The 18,292-nt window shown below is 40.1% G+C and overlaps 2 protein-coding genes across 4 annotated transcripts in view; both read right to left on the reverse strand.

Moving 5' to 3' along the window:
* PHLPP2 (PH domain and leucine rich repeat protein phosphatase 2) overlaps nt 1-807 on the reverse strand; it is a 72,696-nt gene extending 71,889 nt beyond the window's left edge. For all 3 annotated transcript variants that reach the window (XM_068528277.1, XM_068528278.1, XM_068528276.1), the window contains exon 1: nt 683-807. In XM_068528277.1, the coding sequence (XP_068384378.1) occupies nt 683-781 (99 nt within the window). In that variant the 5' untranslated portion in view covers nt 782-807. The remainder of the gene's footprint in view (nt 1-682) is intronic.
* A 6,742-nt stretch (nt 808-7,549) lies between these two features.
* AP1G1 (adaptor related protein complex 1 subunit gamma 1) overlaps nt 7,550-18,292 on the reverse strand; it is a 76,335-nt gene continuing 65,592 nt past the window's right edge. The window contains exons 17-23 of the mRNA XM_068529386.1: nt 17,820-17,924; nt 16,980-17,121; nt 16,661-16,787; nt 12,751-12,858; nt 12,494-12,654; nt 9,727-9,825; nt 7,550-8,856 (exon numbers count right to left, since the gene is read on the reverse strand). Coding sequence (XP_068385487.1) covers nt 8,755-8,856; nt 9,727-9,825; nt 12,494-12,654; nt 12,751-12,858; nt 16,661-16,787; nt 16,980-17,121; nt 17,820-17,924 — 844 coding nt within the window. The 3' untranslated portion in view covers nt 7,550-8,754. The remainder of the gene's footprint in view (nt 8,857-9,726; nt 9,826-12,493; nt 12,655-12,750; nt 12,859-16,660; nt 16,788-16,979; nt 17,122-17,819; nt 17,925-18,292) is intronic.

Genomic DNA, 18,292 nt, shown 5'->3' on the forward strand with positions numbered 1-18,292 from the left:
TGGATCGTCAGCCCCACTCCCGCCAGCAGGAATGCCCCTTTTCGTCCAACCCCTCCTCCCTTCTGCAACACGCCCAGCGATTCTCCGAGATTAAGCTCCTCCGGGGATTCTCTCTCCAGGCCCGCGCTCCGGAGCGAGAAGTGGGTCTTAACTTCGGTGGTAGGCTCCGAGGGCAGAGGCGGCCCACTCCAGCCGGCGCAGCCCCAGCACACCGCAGCGCCCGGCCAATCACCGCCGCCATCCTCCCGCTGGGGTGATGTCTTCAGGTGTCCGGGGAGAAAGCCCTGCGTACTATCAGCTCCGCTCTCGGGCCAGGAGCCGCCGGCCTTGGGGCCCCGTGCGCAACCGGGAGAGGCAGAGGCGGGCCCCGGGGTCCTGAAGGAGCCGAGTGGCGGCGGCGACCGGGTGGACGCCGGCCCCAAGGCGTGGGCCTGCGAGGCGGGTGGCACGCGGCCAGGGATGGGCAGCGGTGGGGACGGAGGCGGCCGCGGCCTCGGCGGGGGCCAGCTGCAGAGGCCTCCGCGGGTGCCGCGGCCCCTCCAGCCGGGTTTTGGGGGCGACTGAGCCGCAAGGCTGACTGACCGACGCGAGGTGGGGGTCGCCGGCTGCCTCGGCCACCGCGCGGGGTAGGAGTGGCCTCTCTCCGCTCTCGCTCCCTCCCCAACCCGCCCGCCCACCTCACCTTCAGGACCCGGATCCCGCCCGGCCGGCGGTTCGCGGGCGCTTCGGGCGGCTCCGGAGGTTCGAGCGGGCCCGCGGGGCCCGGCTCCACCTCCCCCATCTGCGGCTGGCGGAGGCTGCAAAGGGACGCCCGGCCGGCGCTACGCCGCACGGAGCCTCGGCGGCGAGCGCGAACAGCCTGCGGCCCCGCCCCCCGCAGCCCGCCGGCCCAGCCCCCTGCCGCCCCGCCGGCCCCGCCCCACCCGCAGCCCCGCGGGCCCCGCCCCACCCGCAGCCCTTTCGGCCCTGCGTAGCCGCGGGCCCTGTGCGTCCTGGGCGCTGCGAGCCGCAAACCACTGGGCGGGCGGCAGGGGACCTCGCGGGCGGAGGCCGGCGCCACCGCAGGGCTGGGCCTCCGTTGTCGGCCGCCCTCGGTTTGGAGGAATGAGGTACAGGGAGGATTATTTGCTGCTGTCCCCGCCTTCGAAGTACGGGCTGGACAAGGAAGGGGGGGGATGGAGGGCTGCACCTGTCAATAGTGACGCGGGGACGCTGCCCTCCGCCAAGGGTGGCTCTTGTAACTGACCTTTCCCAGACCTTCCCTCTGTACTTCAAAACCGGATGCCTATATTCAATATCCTATGATAAAACATAATGGAAAAGAATATGAAAAAATAATGTATATATATTTATAGCTGAATCAGTTTGTTGTCCAGCAGACATTAACACAATATTGTAAAACAACTATGCTTCAATTAAGAAAAAGAAAAAACTGGACTGTCACCCTCACGTACAAAGCCATTGAACTTTCACCATTGACTGTCACCCTCACGTACAAAGCCATTGTTGAGAATTCTCACCTTAGCAAGGCCCTTTCTCTTCCTTATTAGAGATGCTCACGGCCTTCTTCAGCAAATTCGACCCCACCTCGTGTTCAAAATGTCATCTCACCTCCCAGCCACATTTTAATTTCTCCTCATGTAGTAAAATTATCAGAATATTGTTCTCTGCTTCAAGCAGTAATGTGGTCTGGTCTGAAAGCCATTTTATTATTTGCAATTCTAGTTCAGAAAATTTTTATTATTTTCTTTTAGTTCCTGCAGTGATAGTTTTGTGACTGGCCAGTGGGCCAAATCAGACAGCCAGATTCCAAATTTCAGCTCTACCTCTTATTATTAGATCTATACCCTTGTGCTATTTTATCTAAGCCTTTGGTTCTTAGCTGTGAAATAGAAATTAGTCTGTGGAGTAGTTATTATGAAGATTTTGCAAATGCATACAAAGTGCTTGACACATAGTGAGTGATTCATAGGTGTCACTATTATTCTGAATTTCCAAATTTAAGAGACACTCAATTCCTTAGAGTCCTCTTGTTAATTCTGCTCTAAATTGTCTTAGGATACCTTCTAGACCTCTGGATTTTTAGGTCTCCCCCTCCTACACAGGTGTTGAATCTTCAGGCAACTTCTAAGGAATTAGCAGAAAAAAACAATTTCTTGTGCTTTGAAAAATTGGTATAAATGGTATCACCTATTAACCATTGCTTCAGCTTGCCTAGTCCAGACCAACTATATGTTAAGAATATTTTAATCGTAGATTTAGAACAAGAGTTTGACATCTATCAGTGCAGTCTCTTCCCCTCTTCTATGTATGCATTTATAGATATTATAAATTCCAAGACAAAATTTGACTCTTACAAAGATTCTAACTCTGTACAAATTATTTCTTCTGTGAAAGTTTGGTCACTACTTTCTCCCCTCTCATGAGTTACTTTGTATATACCAAAATTCCAATCTCCAGTCATCGTCATTTCTTTGTCTCATCTTAGTGAATTTAAAATGATGTATCTGTGAGTCTGGTGTAAAGTGAAAAAAACTCTTTAAGTTGTCTACCTCCTGGGTTTTCCTTCTACCCTGAAATTACTTTCAAGAAAGCTACTCAAAGTAGTTGGATTCCCATTTCAGTGCTTATTGGGTAACTTCTTCCAGCAAGAACACTGGTATGTAAGGGATAAGCACCAATATGGAGACAGAAGTGGACTTGACCAAGGGCAGACAGGCAGAGAAAAGAATGAAAATGTGGTTCAGAATTAAGTGCTTCTAAAAGCCTGTTTCCTGAGGTACTACACATTACCTTTTCCAGATCTCATGAGCAGAGGCTCTTTATTAGTTTATCATCTGAAGGGGAAGGATCCTGTCACACGACCAGCATTTGAGTTCATGCTGGGGAACAGCAGTGGTAGATGATTTTTTTTTTTTTTAATTAATGGGAGAGTGGGCTAAAGCATCAATTCAGAATATGCTAAAATTTATGTATTTACTATTTCTTCAACAACAGTAGTACCTCTTTCAAAAAGAGAACAAAAAAGCTACCGGCCCAGGTGTTGCAGGGGATAATTTATGACGCAGCTCTCTTTAAAGGTCTCCATGGTTTAAGATCCAATTCAGTTAAGTGGTGACAAACAGTTGATTCTGAGTTTTCTTTTCAGATCATGTATTGCCATTAACATTTTATACTGTTTCAAAGGTCACATATTCATGTTCTCCCCCAGTTCAAGGCAGTGTGCATTATGTATGCCAAGGGTTATGTAACTACAATTTCTAGAAATGGTAAACAGCTGAGACTAACCCTAAAAATAAATTCCTCTGGGATTTTTTGTGCAAATATCCATCTGCCCTCACTGCAGGTTCATCATTACAAAAATCAGTTTGAATCAAGCCAAGAGACAGAGAAGTCATTAGACTCCCTCCTCTCTGTACCCTTCCTGTAAGCAGCTGTGCATACCTCTCTCTTTCCACCTGGAAGGGGTTGGGGAGGGACACACACACACACACACTTTATCCCAGGAGCTCTTCCTAATCTTCACTACAAAATGGAAAGAAGGTCTGGAGAAGGAGAGTTCACGTCTGTAAGATTTTGGTAGAGGAGCCATAAGAGCTTACTGCATTTTCTTCTTTATAGCTAGTTCCCACTCCTTTGATGATCACAAGTCATCTTTAGGCCTAAATCCTTTGTTATTTCTACCACAGATTGAGCAGATTTAGATATTCCTTATTTTAGTTTCAAATAAACAGGCTGTATTTACCTGGCTCCCAGGTTTGAAGGATTTTTTTTTCCTTGAACATTTTTGTATTGTTGAATATGGGGACAACTGAACTAGGGAAGGAAATAGCATGAAAAATACTTTTAAAAAGTGATAAAAATTAATTTGGTCCTTCTGGATGGAAGTTCAAATCTAAACACTATTCACTGTATTGTTAAGTAAATGTCTGGAGTCTATTACTGGCTAACGTTTTCTACTGCAGCTTTTATATTTTCATCTCATTACATGGAGATGAAGGTGTCAAGTAATTTTAATATTAGAAACAAAGATGAATTTTAACTAAGCCACATATAAGAAAAGATTATAGAAATGTCACTTATCAAACAGCACCAAAGGGCACTTCTGCATAAACTAGATAATTGCCAAGGCCTACTTCCTTCTACTTCTCAGTTAGGGGACTAACTATCACACTCTCCCTCTTCTCAATAAGGGACTATCAGGGATCATCTGAGTACTAGAACACATAAGCTCCCAACTTTCAACCACTCTCACTTCTATGGAAGAGTTCATATAAAATAGATCATGAAACAGAATTCATTTGGCTGGTCAAGCCTTCCTCTTCTTAGTCACAGATAAACTTGAGCAAGTCACACATAGACGCTTTTAACTAAAAGCTCATGACCACCTCTAACATACAATTCATCTTGACATGATTTCTTTGCCTTGTGTGAGAATTCACCCATGTGGAGAATACCAGCATGGAAACAATCACTAGTTAAAATTTCCAATTGCACTTTTCACTGTCTGTAACTTCAAGTTTTTAAAAATTTGTTCAAGTTCCTCTCTTGGTGAGATTTCTGTGTAAAAGGAACATTAACAGGTCAGTAAGTTTAGCTCAAAGCTCTGGAATAAGAACTCATCAAAGGCTTCTCTAATCCACTTGTAAGAAGTGAGGAAGCAAAATTTAAATCATTGAGTATTGACTTTTTATTAGTCACTGTTCATAATTTGTTTCAACCAAAAGACAATACACACAGCAGAATTCTAATGCATCCCATGTAAATGTTTACATCCATTTTATTCCTCACTCGCCTCTAAGACTTATCATTTAACTTTAAATTTTTTTTACATCTCAAAAATATGTCTGCAATAATTAGAACTTCATTAGCTGTCCCACCTGGAAACAGCCTTTTAATATTTTTACAGTAAAGAAGATGTGATGGGGCTTAATGAAAATGTAACTTACAACATTATGAAAGAAAAGGGACTATACAGGGACACAGTGGGAGTTCACAAAGGAAAGACTTCAGAAGCTCTTTCCCACGAGGCCCCCAAAGAGAAAACAAGAACAAAACACACAAAGCGCAACAGCAGGTTCCAAAAACAAAAACAAAAACAAAACTCCAATGTTCCATCTTGAAGCCAGAATCAGCCTCGTGGAAGTGCAAGAAGCAACTGTGCAAGCTGCTTCAGCCTTTTCTTCTGTTTGAATGTTCCAGGTCCTGGAACCCTGTAGATGGGACCCACTCACTGCTATTGCTTGAAGAAGAGTTATTCACTTCCAGTTCTACAAGTAGGCCCACCCTCCCGAGCCAGAGCTGGTCAAAGCGTTTTAAACTTCAGAACTTTCTGAGCACGTCTCTTTTCAGTGATCCTCCCCATTCCCAAACTCCTGAGTGCACAGACATGTACCACCTCTCCACCAACCACAAAGCTCGTGAGTATCCACTTTTTGCTCTCTAGCTCACTCTCTGTTTAGGACAATGTGGGTAATACACATTCACTAGAAAAAAACATACGCATTCAAACTTTCCTTCCCCTAGTTCTCATAGCCCAAATATTTTCCAATGCAGAAGATAATGAAGTTGAACCTCGAAAACAGTATCCCCTAATTTCCAACCTCTCAGAACAACATAAAAATGGAAAGCATGTTATATAGACGGAAATACTCAAACCGTTAGTGCTGGACAGTTTTCTTATATAAATGGGACAAACAAGGGGTACGAAGCACATCTTTTACCTAACAAGAGGGAAGAATCCCCTCCCAAATGTTACACTGAGGAATGTTTCTTTAAATTAGAAAGACCTTAAAATGAACAGATGATCACTATACACAGCATGAAACATTCCATGGCTGTCCAAATTACCTCGAGGTAACAGCACCGGAGCATAGTGGGAGAAGCTTCTCGGGCAGAGCACCCTTCCTACAGATTTCTGAGATTACTTAGACGAATTCTCCCTTAGGATTACTGTGGGGGTGGGGAGGGCGTATAGAATAAAAACTACTCTGGAAGAGGGGAAAAAATGAGGTAAAAGTGCATGTGAAATTGTCCAAGTAAGTGTGTTTATTAGGCTCACTGCTTATCACCCTGGAGTTACGAAAACAGCCATGGAAATCACCCTTTCCTCACAATGGCTCTGAAGTTGTAAATCTAAACAAATTTGCTCCCCCTTGAATGGTTATACTAGGGAAAGAAATGACTGAAATGTGCAAGTATTCATAGAAATTAAGAGATTCCTCCTTTAGCAGCACGGCCAAATGAGAGGAGAATGAATTCTGATCCTAGAAACTAAGGCACGCTGAAGCTTTCAAAGATCCAGTCATTTGAAACAGTCTTCACAACCATCAGTATCCTAGGCAGTTAGTTACCTGGCCGCTAGTCCTTTAATACGGTGCTCAGGTTCACTCTCTGGAATCATTTCATATTCTACACAGCACCCTTTGTGTTAAGGCCATGATTTTTACTCTGTCTAGACAAAGCTATGGATGATCACATAACTCTACCTCAAAACTACATTCACCCAAGGAGACACTTTGTTCCGAGAGTAGACCCTTTCCAGCCCCATTAGCTAGCACTGTCTCATAGCATGATCTTCAGCAGATTTCTGAGATTCAAATCAGTTCAACTAAAGAAACTTGAGCTGGTTAACTATAAACGTGAGAGAGAAAATAAAGCCTCAACCACAAGAGGAATGTTAGACAAATTCTATTCAAGAAATCCACCAATATTATGTTAATCCTATCACGTTTCACAGCATTAAGTATCCATCCAATGAAATCAGTCTGCAAAGAAACCTTTAAAGACTATTTTTCATCGCACAGGCAGAGCAGTTGTTTGAAACACACACTAGACCACACTTACTTTACTGAAAACTATGCACAAGATAATATCCTGTTCTTGACTCAGTCAACCATTTACCCACTAGAATAAGTTTTAGCAAATCTTGCTCTTAAAGACTAAAATAAGACCAGAAAGTTCCCCCTTCGGAGCCTTTAGTTCAACTCCAGTTTGTCAAACGTTAGGAATAATCTAGCATCTGATACAGACCTAGATTTGACAAGACACTGAAGATTTTAAGTAAAGGCTTGGTGAAATGGAGGGGGAAAAAATGGATATCTGTATCCAGTTTTAAGACCAAAGCCAAAGTGGTCCTTGTACTGTACTCAATACAGTAATGATTGCAAATATTTTAAGAGCAAGGTGGGCCTGACTTTTCCTTTTCTTTAGTACATCAGACATGGCACCTGTGCACCCGAACGTACACAGTACATTCAACATGTGCCACAGGAGAGTCACCTTACCTCATGCCAGCAACTCAGTGTTAAGGTCTGATAACATGAGGGTCCTTTCTAAAAGCACTCGGCACTCTCACTAGTTTAAAAAGCTCCAGATCTCAAGTCTTTGATGCAGATACTCATAAGATTGGCCTCTCTTGAGAGACCAACTTCTCACACTCAGGAAAGGATATTCCTACCCTATGGTGTCCATAAGACTTCCTCTGACACAGGGGGCAAGGAAGCTACAAGGCTTCATTCCAACACCATAAAGTACGATATAGGAAAGATTTCTTTAACTGTGTGGTCTTTATTTCAGTGCCAGTGTTACAGATACAACACAAATGTTCCAGTTAGAAGAAGGAATTCAAACGGAATGCCAAGGTCCAAGCCAGGCTCAGGAAATAAAAAGGGAGATTTAGAGTAATGGAGAAGATGACTCCAATATGCTCTAGAGTGAATCAGATACTCACTCTTCCTGTGGGCAAAGGTGCTTTTGTTAAGGAGTCTGTACTTTAAAAGTGGCAAACTCCTCTTTCCACCCATTTACCATAGTTCAGGCAAGTTATGGGTTTAGGAGAAACTTTAAAATTTGTGGTGGGAATAGGGGCATTAATAACTATTAATATATCTTTTGTAAATTGTCCACTTTGCACTTTAAGGGGACTCAATTTTGAAAATCATGGAGAGTACTCATGACTACAGCTAAAGAATGCAGAGAAAGGGGGGCTGGAAGAGCCTTTGAAGTTTCTATTACAAATAGAGCACCATATCCTTCATGCCAAATCTAAACAAAAGCTCTTTTTAACTGCATCTGTCCAGTGTTTACAAATAACCTTTCAAGGTCTGACCAGTACTTGGTAACAAACATACATACATGTGTGTGTCTGTGTGTATACAGCAATGCACAGAAAAGGCTACCAGGAGCCTAATGCCTCTTTCAAACATTGGGGGAACCAGTAGAAAAAGGCAGGGCTCCCTCATGTCCACTGTTACATTTCCGTTCTCAATGCCAGATGTAAAAAGCGCCTGAAGATGGTAACCCAGCTAGTGAGGAGTAAATACCCCACCTCGCCCAGTCCACAGAGAAACACAGTAAAAAGAAGGGGCAACTCCTTGCTGCAGAGACAGAGTGAGTGTCTTCTTGCCATGAATTCCAGTCCTCTCCTCCAGACCAGCTGCTGATTTCCTCAGGGGCTCAGGGAATGTTGATTCTGGCTGTAAATGTAGGAGGGGTGGAGAAGTGCAGAAAAAGGAAAGGAGGAGGAAGAGTGCAAAGTAGCCTCCAGAAGCAGCCGGCCTCAACAGTGGAGGAGAGGAGATTAGTCTTTAACAACGCTTCAAGGTCAGCTATAACTTTAGGAAAATCCTCCTCAACAGTTCTCTTCAGCTCCTCATGCCCATGGTACAGTTGGGGGGGACTTGCAGCGATCATAATCTCCTTCCCAGAGTTCCTTTGATTGAGTGGGATAAGAATGAGAATGGTGCTGGACCCTCATTGCCAGGACTGAGGGGGAAAGTTGTTCACCTCTGCTAGATCTTGCATTGCTGAGCCCTTGTGATTATATGTGAGCTTGATCCGCATTCGCAGCTGTTGCTGTGAGAAGAAAAGAGAATAAAAAATTACGCACTGAAATAAAATCTTTAGAATCTGTACAGTCTACAAATAGACTTTTAATCTTAGAAAACACATATTATTTTAAAGCAGAACTCTCTTAAAAATGAAACACAGGCAAAAAACAACAACAACAAAAACCACCTAGTACTCTAGCTATTAGCCAACATCATGCAGTCAAGTAGAGAAAATGCATCTCCAGAACTCACTGTTGGCTTCAATCCTAGAACCACATTAACAGGACAGAACCACTCAGGAGCATTTTCACAGTAACATTTGCTAAGTGCTTTTCTCAAAGATTCAACCCTTGTATCCAATTTTCTAGAAAAATGAGGTAAACGTACTCATCTTATGCTCTACATTCAGATATACTGGTTGCTTTGTCCCCCTCCCCATGCAAAAAACTAGACTTTTAAGCCTCTAAAATAGAGAAATCTTTAAATGTGCATTTTAAAGATTTTTTTTTTGATGTGGACCATTTTTAAAGTCTTCATTGAATTTATTATAATATTGCTTCTGTTTTATGTTTTGGTTTTTTGGCCATGAGGCATTTGGGAGCTTAGCTCCCCGACCAGGGATCAAACCTGCACCCCCTGCATTGGAAGGTGAAGTCTTAACCACTGGACCATGGGGAAGTCCTCTAAGTGTGCATTTTAATAAGATGCCGCTAAACCATTTTGTGTGTCTGGGCTTCACTTATTATCTACAAAAGAACAAGGAGGTTAGACCAGACATTTTAAAAGATTTCTTTTCTGCTGTGAGTCAGAAAAACCTTTGAGAAACAAAGCAAATTTTATTTCAGGGAATATGCTTACACCTTGCTCAGATAATGTCTTCAAATGTGCTACTCACCTTCTGTGGGTTCAGAACTTTAATGACTTGTGTGATGGTCCCCGTATTAAATGCTGGGACGATGCTGCTGCTAGGAGACAGAAGCTGCAGCTGGAATGTCTGGGGGGAACAGAGGGCACTCTTCAGAAAAATACACTTCACGCTATGTCAGAGATGTCAACAAATACAGTCAGACACGCAGATGATGGTTCAATTACCAGATTTACCTACTACTAAATTCTATTTGTTTTTCAGATATCAGCAATTCACAGCATGTGGGCTATCACTTCATGGCACTTATAAAATGCCACTGTTTCTAGCAATGAGCTACTCTTTCCTTCCTGGTAGAAGCAACTTTAGCCTACCACTTTTCAAGAGGTAACCAATTCTTGTTCTGGCAACCTCACTTAATAGTAACTGATCAACTATGTAGGTAAAAAACAAAACAAAACAAACAACAGCAACAAAAAAAACGGGTGCCTGTGGTTAAAAAAAACTAGAAAGAAATGAAAAGCTTTCTAAAAATAGTAAACCAGCACACCAGTCACCAACTACATGCCTTCAAACTTTTGTGTATTTGGACGGTTGGGATCAGAGACTTGAACCTTTGTTTTCTAAAGCCTATATAATCTGGAATGTGACAAGGGTTACTCCTACAGGACAGAGGTGAAGGAAAAGCTGAAAAAAGCCAGCTTGTTAATACGTATGTGGAACACATCAGGATCCCTACACTGGGGACACAAAGCCCTAACAGAAAAATTATGTGCAGAACTAACCCATACAGCAAAAGACCTGGAAAAGCCAAACACCATAATTTGTTGAGTGCTGGTGGATTTTGTTTGTTTGTTTACAGGGAAGAGAGATAAAAGTGCTATGAGCAAGATAGGTAAGTCATAGTTAGCACAATATAGTATGTATGTAGCTATTTTACAGACTGGGATTAAAAAAATTTTTCCTGAAAGCTTAGTCTCCTAAAATATTAGAGAGAGAGGAGAATGAGAGAGAGAGAAAGAGAAAGAAGAGAAGAGAGGGAGAGAGAACGAAGGGGATGGAGGGAGAGAAAAGAGAGAAGGGCAAAGGGGAGAGAAAGAGAGGGAGGGAAGGAAGAAAGGAGGGAAGGAGGTTCATGGGTCTAGGTCTTCTCTAAGGCCAAAAATTACAAGAGCAGAAATTTAATCTCAATGCACAGGTTTATTACTTTGGGACTTATTCATAAGTCTACTGTCAAGATAAATTATGTAAGCTAAAATATCATTCATTTATTTACATTTATTTCATTAAATGTTAGATGGCATCAATTGTAATTCACACCATTATTCTATATACCACTGAGAAAGAAAACAGGCTGCCGATGAAACTATGACAAGGGTATCAATTTTAAAATGTACCTCAATTTCAGAAATAACAAAAAGTAAAAATAGTAGAATCTACGAAATAGAACGTTTTGAAGTTCAAGATACATCATGATATGCAAATAGGCATTGTATAGTACAACACCAAGAAGAAGGCCATACTTTAAAGCAGAGACGGTATGTTGCTAGAACAGCAGCATAAAATAATAAGTATAAAACTCTTAAGTTGTAGCAGCTAACAATTACTGAGCACCAAACATATGAAAAGTGCTTAAAAAACAGTACCTGGCACATAAAACTCATTTATTCCTCAAAGGAACCCTATGAAGTAGATATCATGATGACACACCCCCTTTCCAAATGAAGAAACAGGCATAGAGATTAAGTAACCTGCTTAATGTCATACAACTAGTATTGAAACCACTAACTCTACTGCTTCTAAAACATCTACATTATTCTGACTCCTAAAAATGCAAGTAAAGAAGCTTGCAAAGTCAGCAGTAACCACAAGTAAAAGGTCTTCAATTTCCAAAATTGTGTTGTCTGAATGTCATACTTCACATGTCACTGAAAAGATCAGATTAGCCTAATCTATTCCAGGGGTTGGTAAAATATGGTCCATGGGCCAAGAATGAACTGACACCTCTTTTTGCAAGTGTTTTATTGGAACAGAGCCACCACCTTTATATATCGCCCATGACAGTTTTGGCACTATGACAGCATACAGCCTAAAATACTTACTATCTCGTCTTTTACAGAAAAATTTTGCCCACTCCTCATTCTAAATTTTCCTTTTTCAAAACTTTTCATTATTCAGTGATGAACATAAACACTCCTTAAACTAAGATTTGGTATAAACAAAACTTCAATTTATAAAAACAAGCAGTCATTGCATCAATAGTAAACTAGATGTTAATGAAGGAGGAATGTTTCTCTCACATTATCAAGAGGCAAAAACTTTTAATTCTGATCCAGTGACTAGAAGAGAATATCAAATACATGAAGTCTCTCATCTTGATTGAACTTTAATTCCACGTTACAATTTGTGTTTTTTAGGTCTTTACCACTGTACTACTGAACCCCAACCTATCCTCAGTGCCCTGAGCATTAATGAATCACCTTGTAGAATACTGCTCTGTCACTATTAGGCTGCCCTTCCTTTATCTTACAATACTAACTGTAAGAATATATATATTTTTTTTGTAAGAATATTTTTGACTAAGCAGAAAGTATTCATTAAAAATGACATGCTTAGTTAAAAAAAAAAAAAAGACATGCTTCAATGAACCATAATAGTTACATTACTGTTAGTTTGAGTTAAATCTGCAAATTTAGTTTAATCTCTGAACATTAAAATATATCCCTTACCAAATACATAAAAAATAATCAGCCAATTTTTAATTCAAGGAAAAAGGCCAAGAAGACAATTCTAGTACCTTTGGTACTGCAGCCTGGAAAACAAAGTCCGTCATGTCCAGCTCTGTGCTGTTGGAGGCCTGTATCGTTATCACTGTGACACTGGGGTTGGTGTTTGACCGTTCAAAGGTGAATTCTATCTTCAAGCCATTCTTACTGTATGCTGTGATGGAGGGGATGCCTGGGAAAGCACAGGGAGATCAGTCGCCTAATGCTTGCAAAATTATTACTTCCTTTCTTCAACAACTACCTCTCATTGCTCTAATGATGACTGTACCTGTAGCAATGTCATTGAAGAGGGGCTGTGATGAAAGCCCATCCAGCAAGAAGGGGGGCTGGGATATCTGTGGGACTGAGGCAGGGGCGGGAGCAGCAGCTGGAGCACCTAAACGAAACACCCCAAAGTCAGGTCAATCTCAGCCAGAATGACAAATCTCACCAAGAAAATACGGAAGAAAATTATCGTGATCTCAAATTAAGGGAAGGATGCCTTAAACAAGATGCAAAAATCATAAACCATAAAAATAACTAAAAATTCAAATACTTTAAAATGAATAACTTCTGTTCATTAAAAAATACCATAAAAAAATAGACCAAAGGCAGAAGAAAATGTATGCTACAAAATAACAAATGGGTGAGTACCTAGAACTATAAATATCTTTTACAAGTCAATAAGGAAAAAAGATAACCTAATTTAAAAGTGGTAAGAAAAATGAACAAGCATTTCACAAAAGAAGGAATGCATTGATTAATTCTTGCATATTTACACAGGGAGACATGTTACAAAAAGTGTGCAGAGCAAGATAATTTCTAACAATGAAATTCTGGAAACAAAATGTCCATCCTCAAAATAATGGGTAAGTAAATTGTGGTACACTGACAAAATAAAATACTATACATATACAGCAGTAAAAATGTGAATGCACTAGAAATGCACTTAACATGGATTATTCATAAATACAATGTTTAGCAAAAAAAGCAAGGTATAAAAGTACACATGCAGTTGGATACCAGTTCTAAAAAGGCAAAATATGGCAAAACAATACTACACACTGCATCATTCTAGAAATACACATGAATGGTAAACACCAAAGCTAACACTATTTTAGAATAGATAGTAGTTATCTCTGGGATCAAGAGGGAAGGAGATAAGGGGGCAGTACACAGGGAATGTCAACTCTCTTAGTAACATTTTATTTTACAAGCTAAGTAGATCAAGGCATTTATTAATTTTAACACACACACACCCCCCCCTGGGAGAGGTGGTGTGGAGTGGGGGAAAGAAATCATCAGATTATCACATTTATTTGATCCTTCCAAATAAGAACAAGTTAAGGAGGGCCAGGGATAGAACATGACCATGAACTGACAGAAATCAAGATTCTAAGAAGAGGCATAAGAAAACTCAGCAAAAGAAAGAGAATGCATTTTATGCTTAAATAGATTTCAAACTACTTATAAAATTAACTGAAATTACACCATTTAAAAAATTCACAAAATGAAATAAAGAAAGGCTGAATTAGCTTAAAAAAATAATACCCAAGTACACTCGAAAAAAAATCACATACTAAAAATTAGCAAGGAAGGTAGAAACACATATGGCTAAGCAAAGCACAAGGAGCTAAAACAAATGTGGACACCACAGGATGTGCAGTCAAGCAGATTACCAATGAAGAATATAAACAAATATTCATATAGTTATCCTAGTTTTTATAAATCTAATCTAGTAATTTTCCCATAATTTCCATTTTCAAAACAATTTTAGAAACGTGTTCCCATGGAAAATCATAGGCTACCCAAGACACATAGGCAACATATGAGTCCCTAAGTCCCTCAAATTTTAGCTTTTTTTCTCCTGCAATGGTACAATAGGTAGTTTTGGGAAACAACAGAAACTCACTGCTCCAGTTCCTCTAAAAGCTCGTACTAAATTTATTTCCTACTTTCTACTGATTTAAATTACTGTGCATTACTATATGACTGTAATGATGGCTTAAAGAATCTAGAACTCAAAATTTTTTTACTTAAAAATAAAAAAAATGGGAAAATGTGTTTAAACTCATTATGAATAAGGAAAGGAAAATCTAGGCTTTTTAACATTTTATCATTTTACTTTTTCATTTAACACTAGAAAAACAAGAAAGTCAGAACAAAAACAAAACATTAAGACCCCATGATAAATGAGTTAAAGGATACAAAAGGAATGTACAAAAAGGAAATTCATGTATAATGCACATATGGATAAATATAAAACATTCCCTTGATTGAATAAATAAAAATTAACAAAATGATAGCATCAACCTTTCAACTGTTAGGGCTTTTTAAAAAATATTATAATATTTATGACTATACAGTGAAACTCATGGCCATATACATTGAGGAAACGATAAATAACATTTACCAAGTGCCTACTATGTGTCATGCATGTACTAAGTCACTATTCCTCACAATACCCTAGGATGTTAAGTATTTATCCTTCTTCCTTTAAACAGATTCAGACAGATTAAGCCTAACTTAACTTAGCCTAAGAATGTAAACCCAAAATAAATTTGGACAAATTTATGTAATAACGATATTTGTTGAGGCATCAGTTATGATAAGAAAAATCTGGAAACAAAATGCCCAATAGTAAGGAATTGAATAAATAATAGTTCAAACTTCTTAATGAAATATTAGACAACCATTTAAAATTATAATTGGTAAGATTATGTACTAACATGGAAATGCTATTATGTTAATAAATAAAGCATATCATCTATACACTATGGTTTGTTTGTTTGTTTTGGCCATGCCGCACAGCTTGCAGGATCCTAGTTCCCTGACCAGGGATTGAACCCAGGCCCTAAGCAGTGAAAGCGTGTAGTCCTAACCACTGGACTGCCAGGGAATTCCCCATACACTATGTTTTAAACATGGGATTGTTTTTGTTTTTCCATATATCTAGGATAGCTTTGGCATCTCAAGATTTGAAATTGACTATTTGTAAATGGCTCTAAGTACATGACACGTAACATTTTGAAATTTTGTTAAGACAAATATAAACCATAAGCTCTGGGAGGCTGCTATGTTAGGAAAAAAATCATTTAGCTTGTGATAGCCAGTCTAGATGAGCATTCAACATCTTTATCCTATGGCTGTTTTCTACATAAGGTCATGTGTGCTGTAACTCTCCATTATACTTTTAAAGAAGTCACTTAAGATAGAAATTATATGCTACAGTGATACTCTTGGACTCTTTCTTTTGTTTTTTTTTTAAATTTATTTATTTAATTTATTTATTTTTGGCTGTGTTGGGTCTTCGTTGCTGCACGCGGGCTTTCTCTAATTGCGGTGAGTAGGGGCTACTCTTTGTTGCGGTGCGCAGGCTTCTCGTTGCGGTGGCTTCTCTTGTTGTGGAGCATGGTCTCTAGGCGTGCGGGCTTCAGTAGTTGTGGCACACGGGTTCAGTAGATGTAGCTCGTGGGCTCTAGAGCGCAGGCTCAGTAGTTGTGGCGCACGGGCTTAGCTGCTCTGCAGCATGTGGGATCTTCCCAGACCAGGGCTCGAACCCATGTCCCCTGCATTGGCAGGCGGATTCTTAACCACTGCGCCACCAGGGAAGCCCTCTTGGACTCTCTTGAACTCTTGAACTCTAATGTGTTCAGAGATACTGTGAACACATTAATTACCAATGTCTACTACATATAAATAAAGATAAGATATTCCCAAATGAAAAGTTATGTTTGAATATTATAACCATGGATGACTTTCTCCTTCCATTGCTTTAATACCAAGGAGAGAGAGAGGGAGAGAGAGGGAAGGAGGAAAACAGGTTGACATCTCTCCACTCTCTACAAATGGCCATAGTTCTTGGAAACTAACCATGAGTAGAAAGAAACCTAGAAGAAGTAATGTATTTCTTGGGATGTATTTCTTTTCTAACCTGAGACAGTCCTTTCTATCTTAAAATGCTATGAGTAATTTATTCTCCAAAAAATTAAAAATTAGACTTTAAGGAATCCCTATTAATTATCTCTAGAGTATTAGTATGGCAACATATCCCAGATGTTGTGAAGACTCTTGCTTTTCACTTAGCCTCTCCCATCTTCAACTGTTTCATGTGCTAGATAGAAAGGCTATGTTCAGTGTAGTTTTTCCCTAAGGCCCTTATCCCTAACCAAGCATAAATAACTCTAGTCTGGCCTCACCTGTAAGGTTGATGTCTCCCAGCAAATCAAGAAGTTCTCCACCAGCAGAAGCTGGTTTGCTTGTAGGTGCAGTTGGAATAACAGGTGTTATGTCATTTCCTCCCAACAAATCCAATAAATCATTGGCCTAAACAAGGAAATAAAATCTTATTCATTAGTCATTGCCTAATCTGTATCTCATGCAAAGCCCTTTCAACACTTAAAAATAAGGAAGAGAACCATCAATCAATCCAGGAACACTGAAGGGAATCAGCTAAGAGATAGGTTCTAAGGAACTATAAGATCATGAGGATCCCCAGATAAGCAAGGGAAAAGCTACCTGGCTGGTGGGCTGTGGCCCAGAGGGTGGTGGCTTGGTCTCTAGAGGAGCTGGTTCTGTCTCTCCATTTGTCTGCACAATCTCAGTAGGGCCATTTGTGGTCACTTTTTCCATGACAGGCATTCTCTCAAGCAGGGCAGACCTGAAAGAATCTGAAGTGGTTAAATTCTACGCAGTTAACCTACCTTCCCTACCCAAAACAATCACTGTAACTATATTGGAGCCAAACATGTAGAGACATCTCCCCTCCCCACATCCCAACACAGACACTAAAATAGAAGCCGGATTACAAGAATACATGACCTAAATTCCTGGCTGGATTAAGGGCAGGCAACAAACACTGAATGGACAAACTGTCCCTCTAAATCCCGAGAGACTGGGAATTCTCAGTGATAGAGAAACTGGAATGAAAGAAAGGCAAATAAGTACCTATTAGCAGTTTCCAATCAAGAAGATACTGCATAACAGAAGAGGGAAAAAAGATACTGCATAACAGAAGACACTGCACACCAAAATGTTAATAGTAATGATATCTGAATGTGAGTCTGTTGAGAAAGAAACAACTCCCACTTCTTCACCAAATAAAATGGAAAATGAAGCAAACTTTCTTTACCAAAAGAAAGGTGAGAAGGGGACTAAAGGAACATAGTTCACTTATTTCTTTAGAGGCTAGGCAGAATAGAAGATGGACAAAACACAAGGGGCCAAGCAGTTAGAACTAAACAGAGTTGTGAAGTCTGGCTAATAAAGGACGAGGGATGAATCTCCTTTACGGGTTTATCATGACAATTTGTTTGAGATGCTAAGAGGCACATGCATTGTTTACTTTCTCTTACTTACCTCATATGGTCATATTTCTTAAAAAGTGCATTATATTCTACTGCCCTCTGCTGGAGCTCCACATCAATGCTGCTTCCATAGATGGAAACCACTTTCTTAATTCGGCTTTGGGATAAAATGACAAACAAATTCAAATACCCAAAAGAAAGTTCATAAACAAGCAGAGAGAATAATGTTTGAAACAGAGGTTTCTGGTTAAAATTTTGAAATGCTCTTTTCTTAATGTACGTAACTTTTCAAAAACAAAACATTTTCCTTTATGTTCATTCATCTGACATATAGCTCAAGACCATCATACTTATTACCATCATACTTATTCTAGTTGTAATGCTAGGTTTTGTCTGTTAAATATCTCATACCCTAAAATTTGCTAGACAAAAGTACCGATTATTAATTTGCTACAAAAGAATAAATTTATAGTGTTCATTCTCTTCTTTAATAACTTTAAAATAAGCTTTTATCAACAAATGGGT

The sequence above is a fragment of the Eschrichtius robustus genome, chromosome 19 (genome assembly GCF_028021215.1).
Source record: "Eschrichtius robustus isolate mEscRob2 chromosome 19, mEscRob2.pri, whole genome shotgun sequence".
In the NCBI taxonomy this organism is placed as follows: Eukaryota; Metazoa; Chordata; class Mammalia; order Artiodactyla; family Eschrichtiidae; genus Eschrichtius; species Eschrichtius robustus.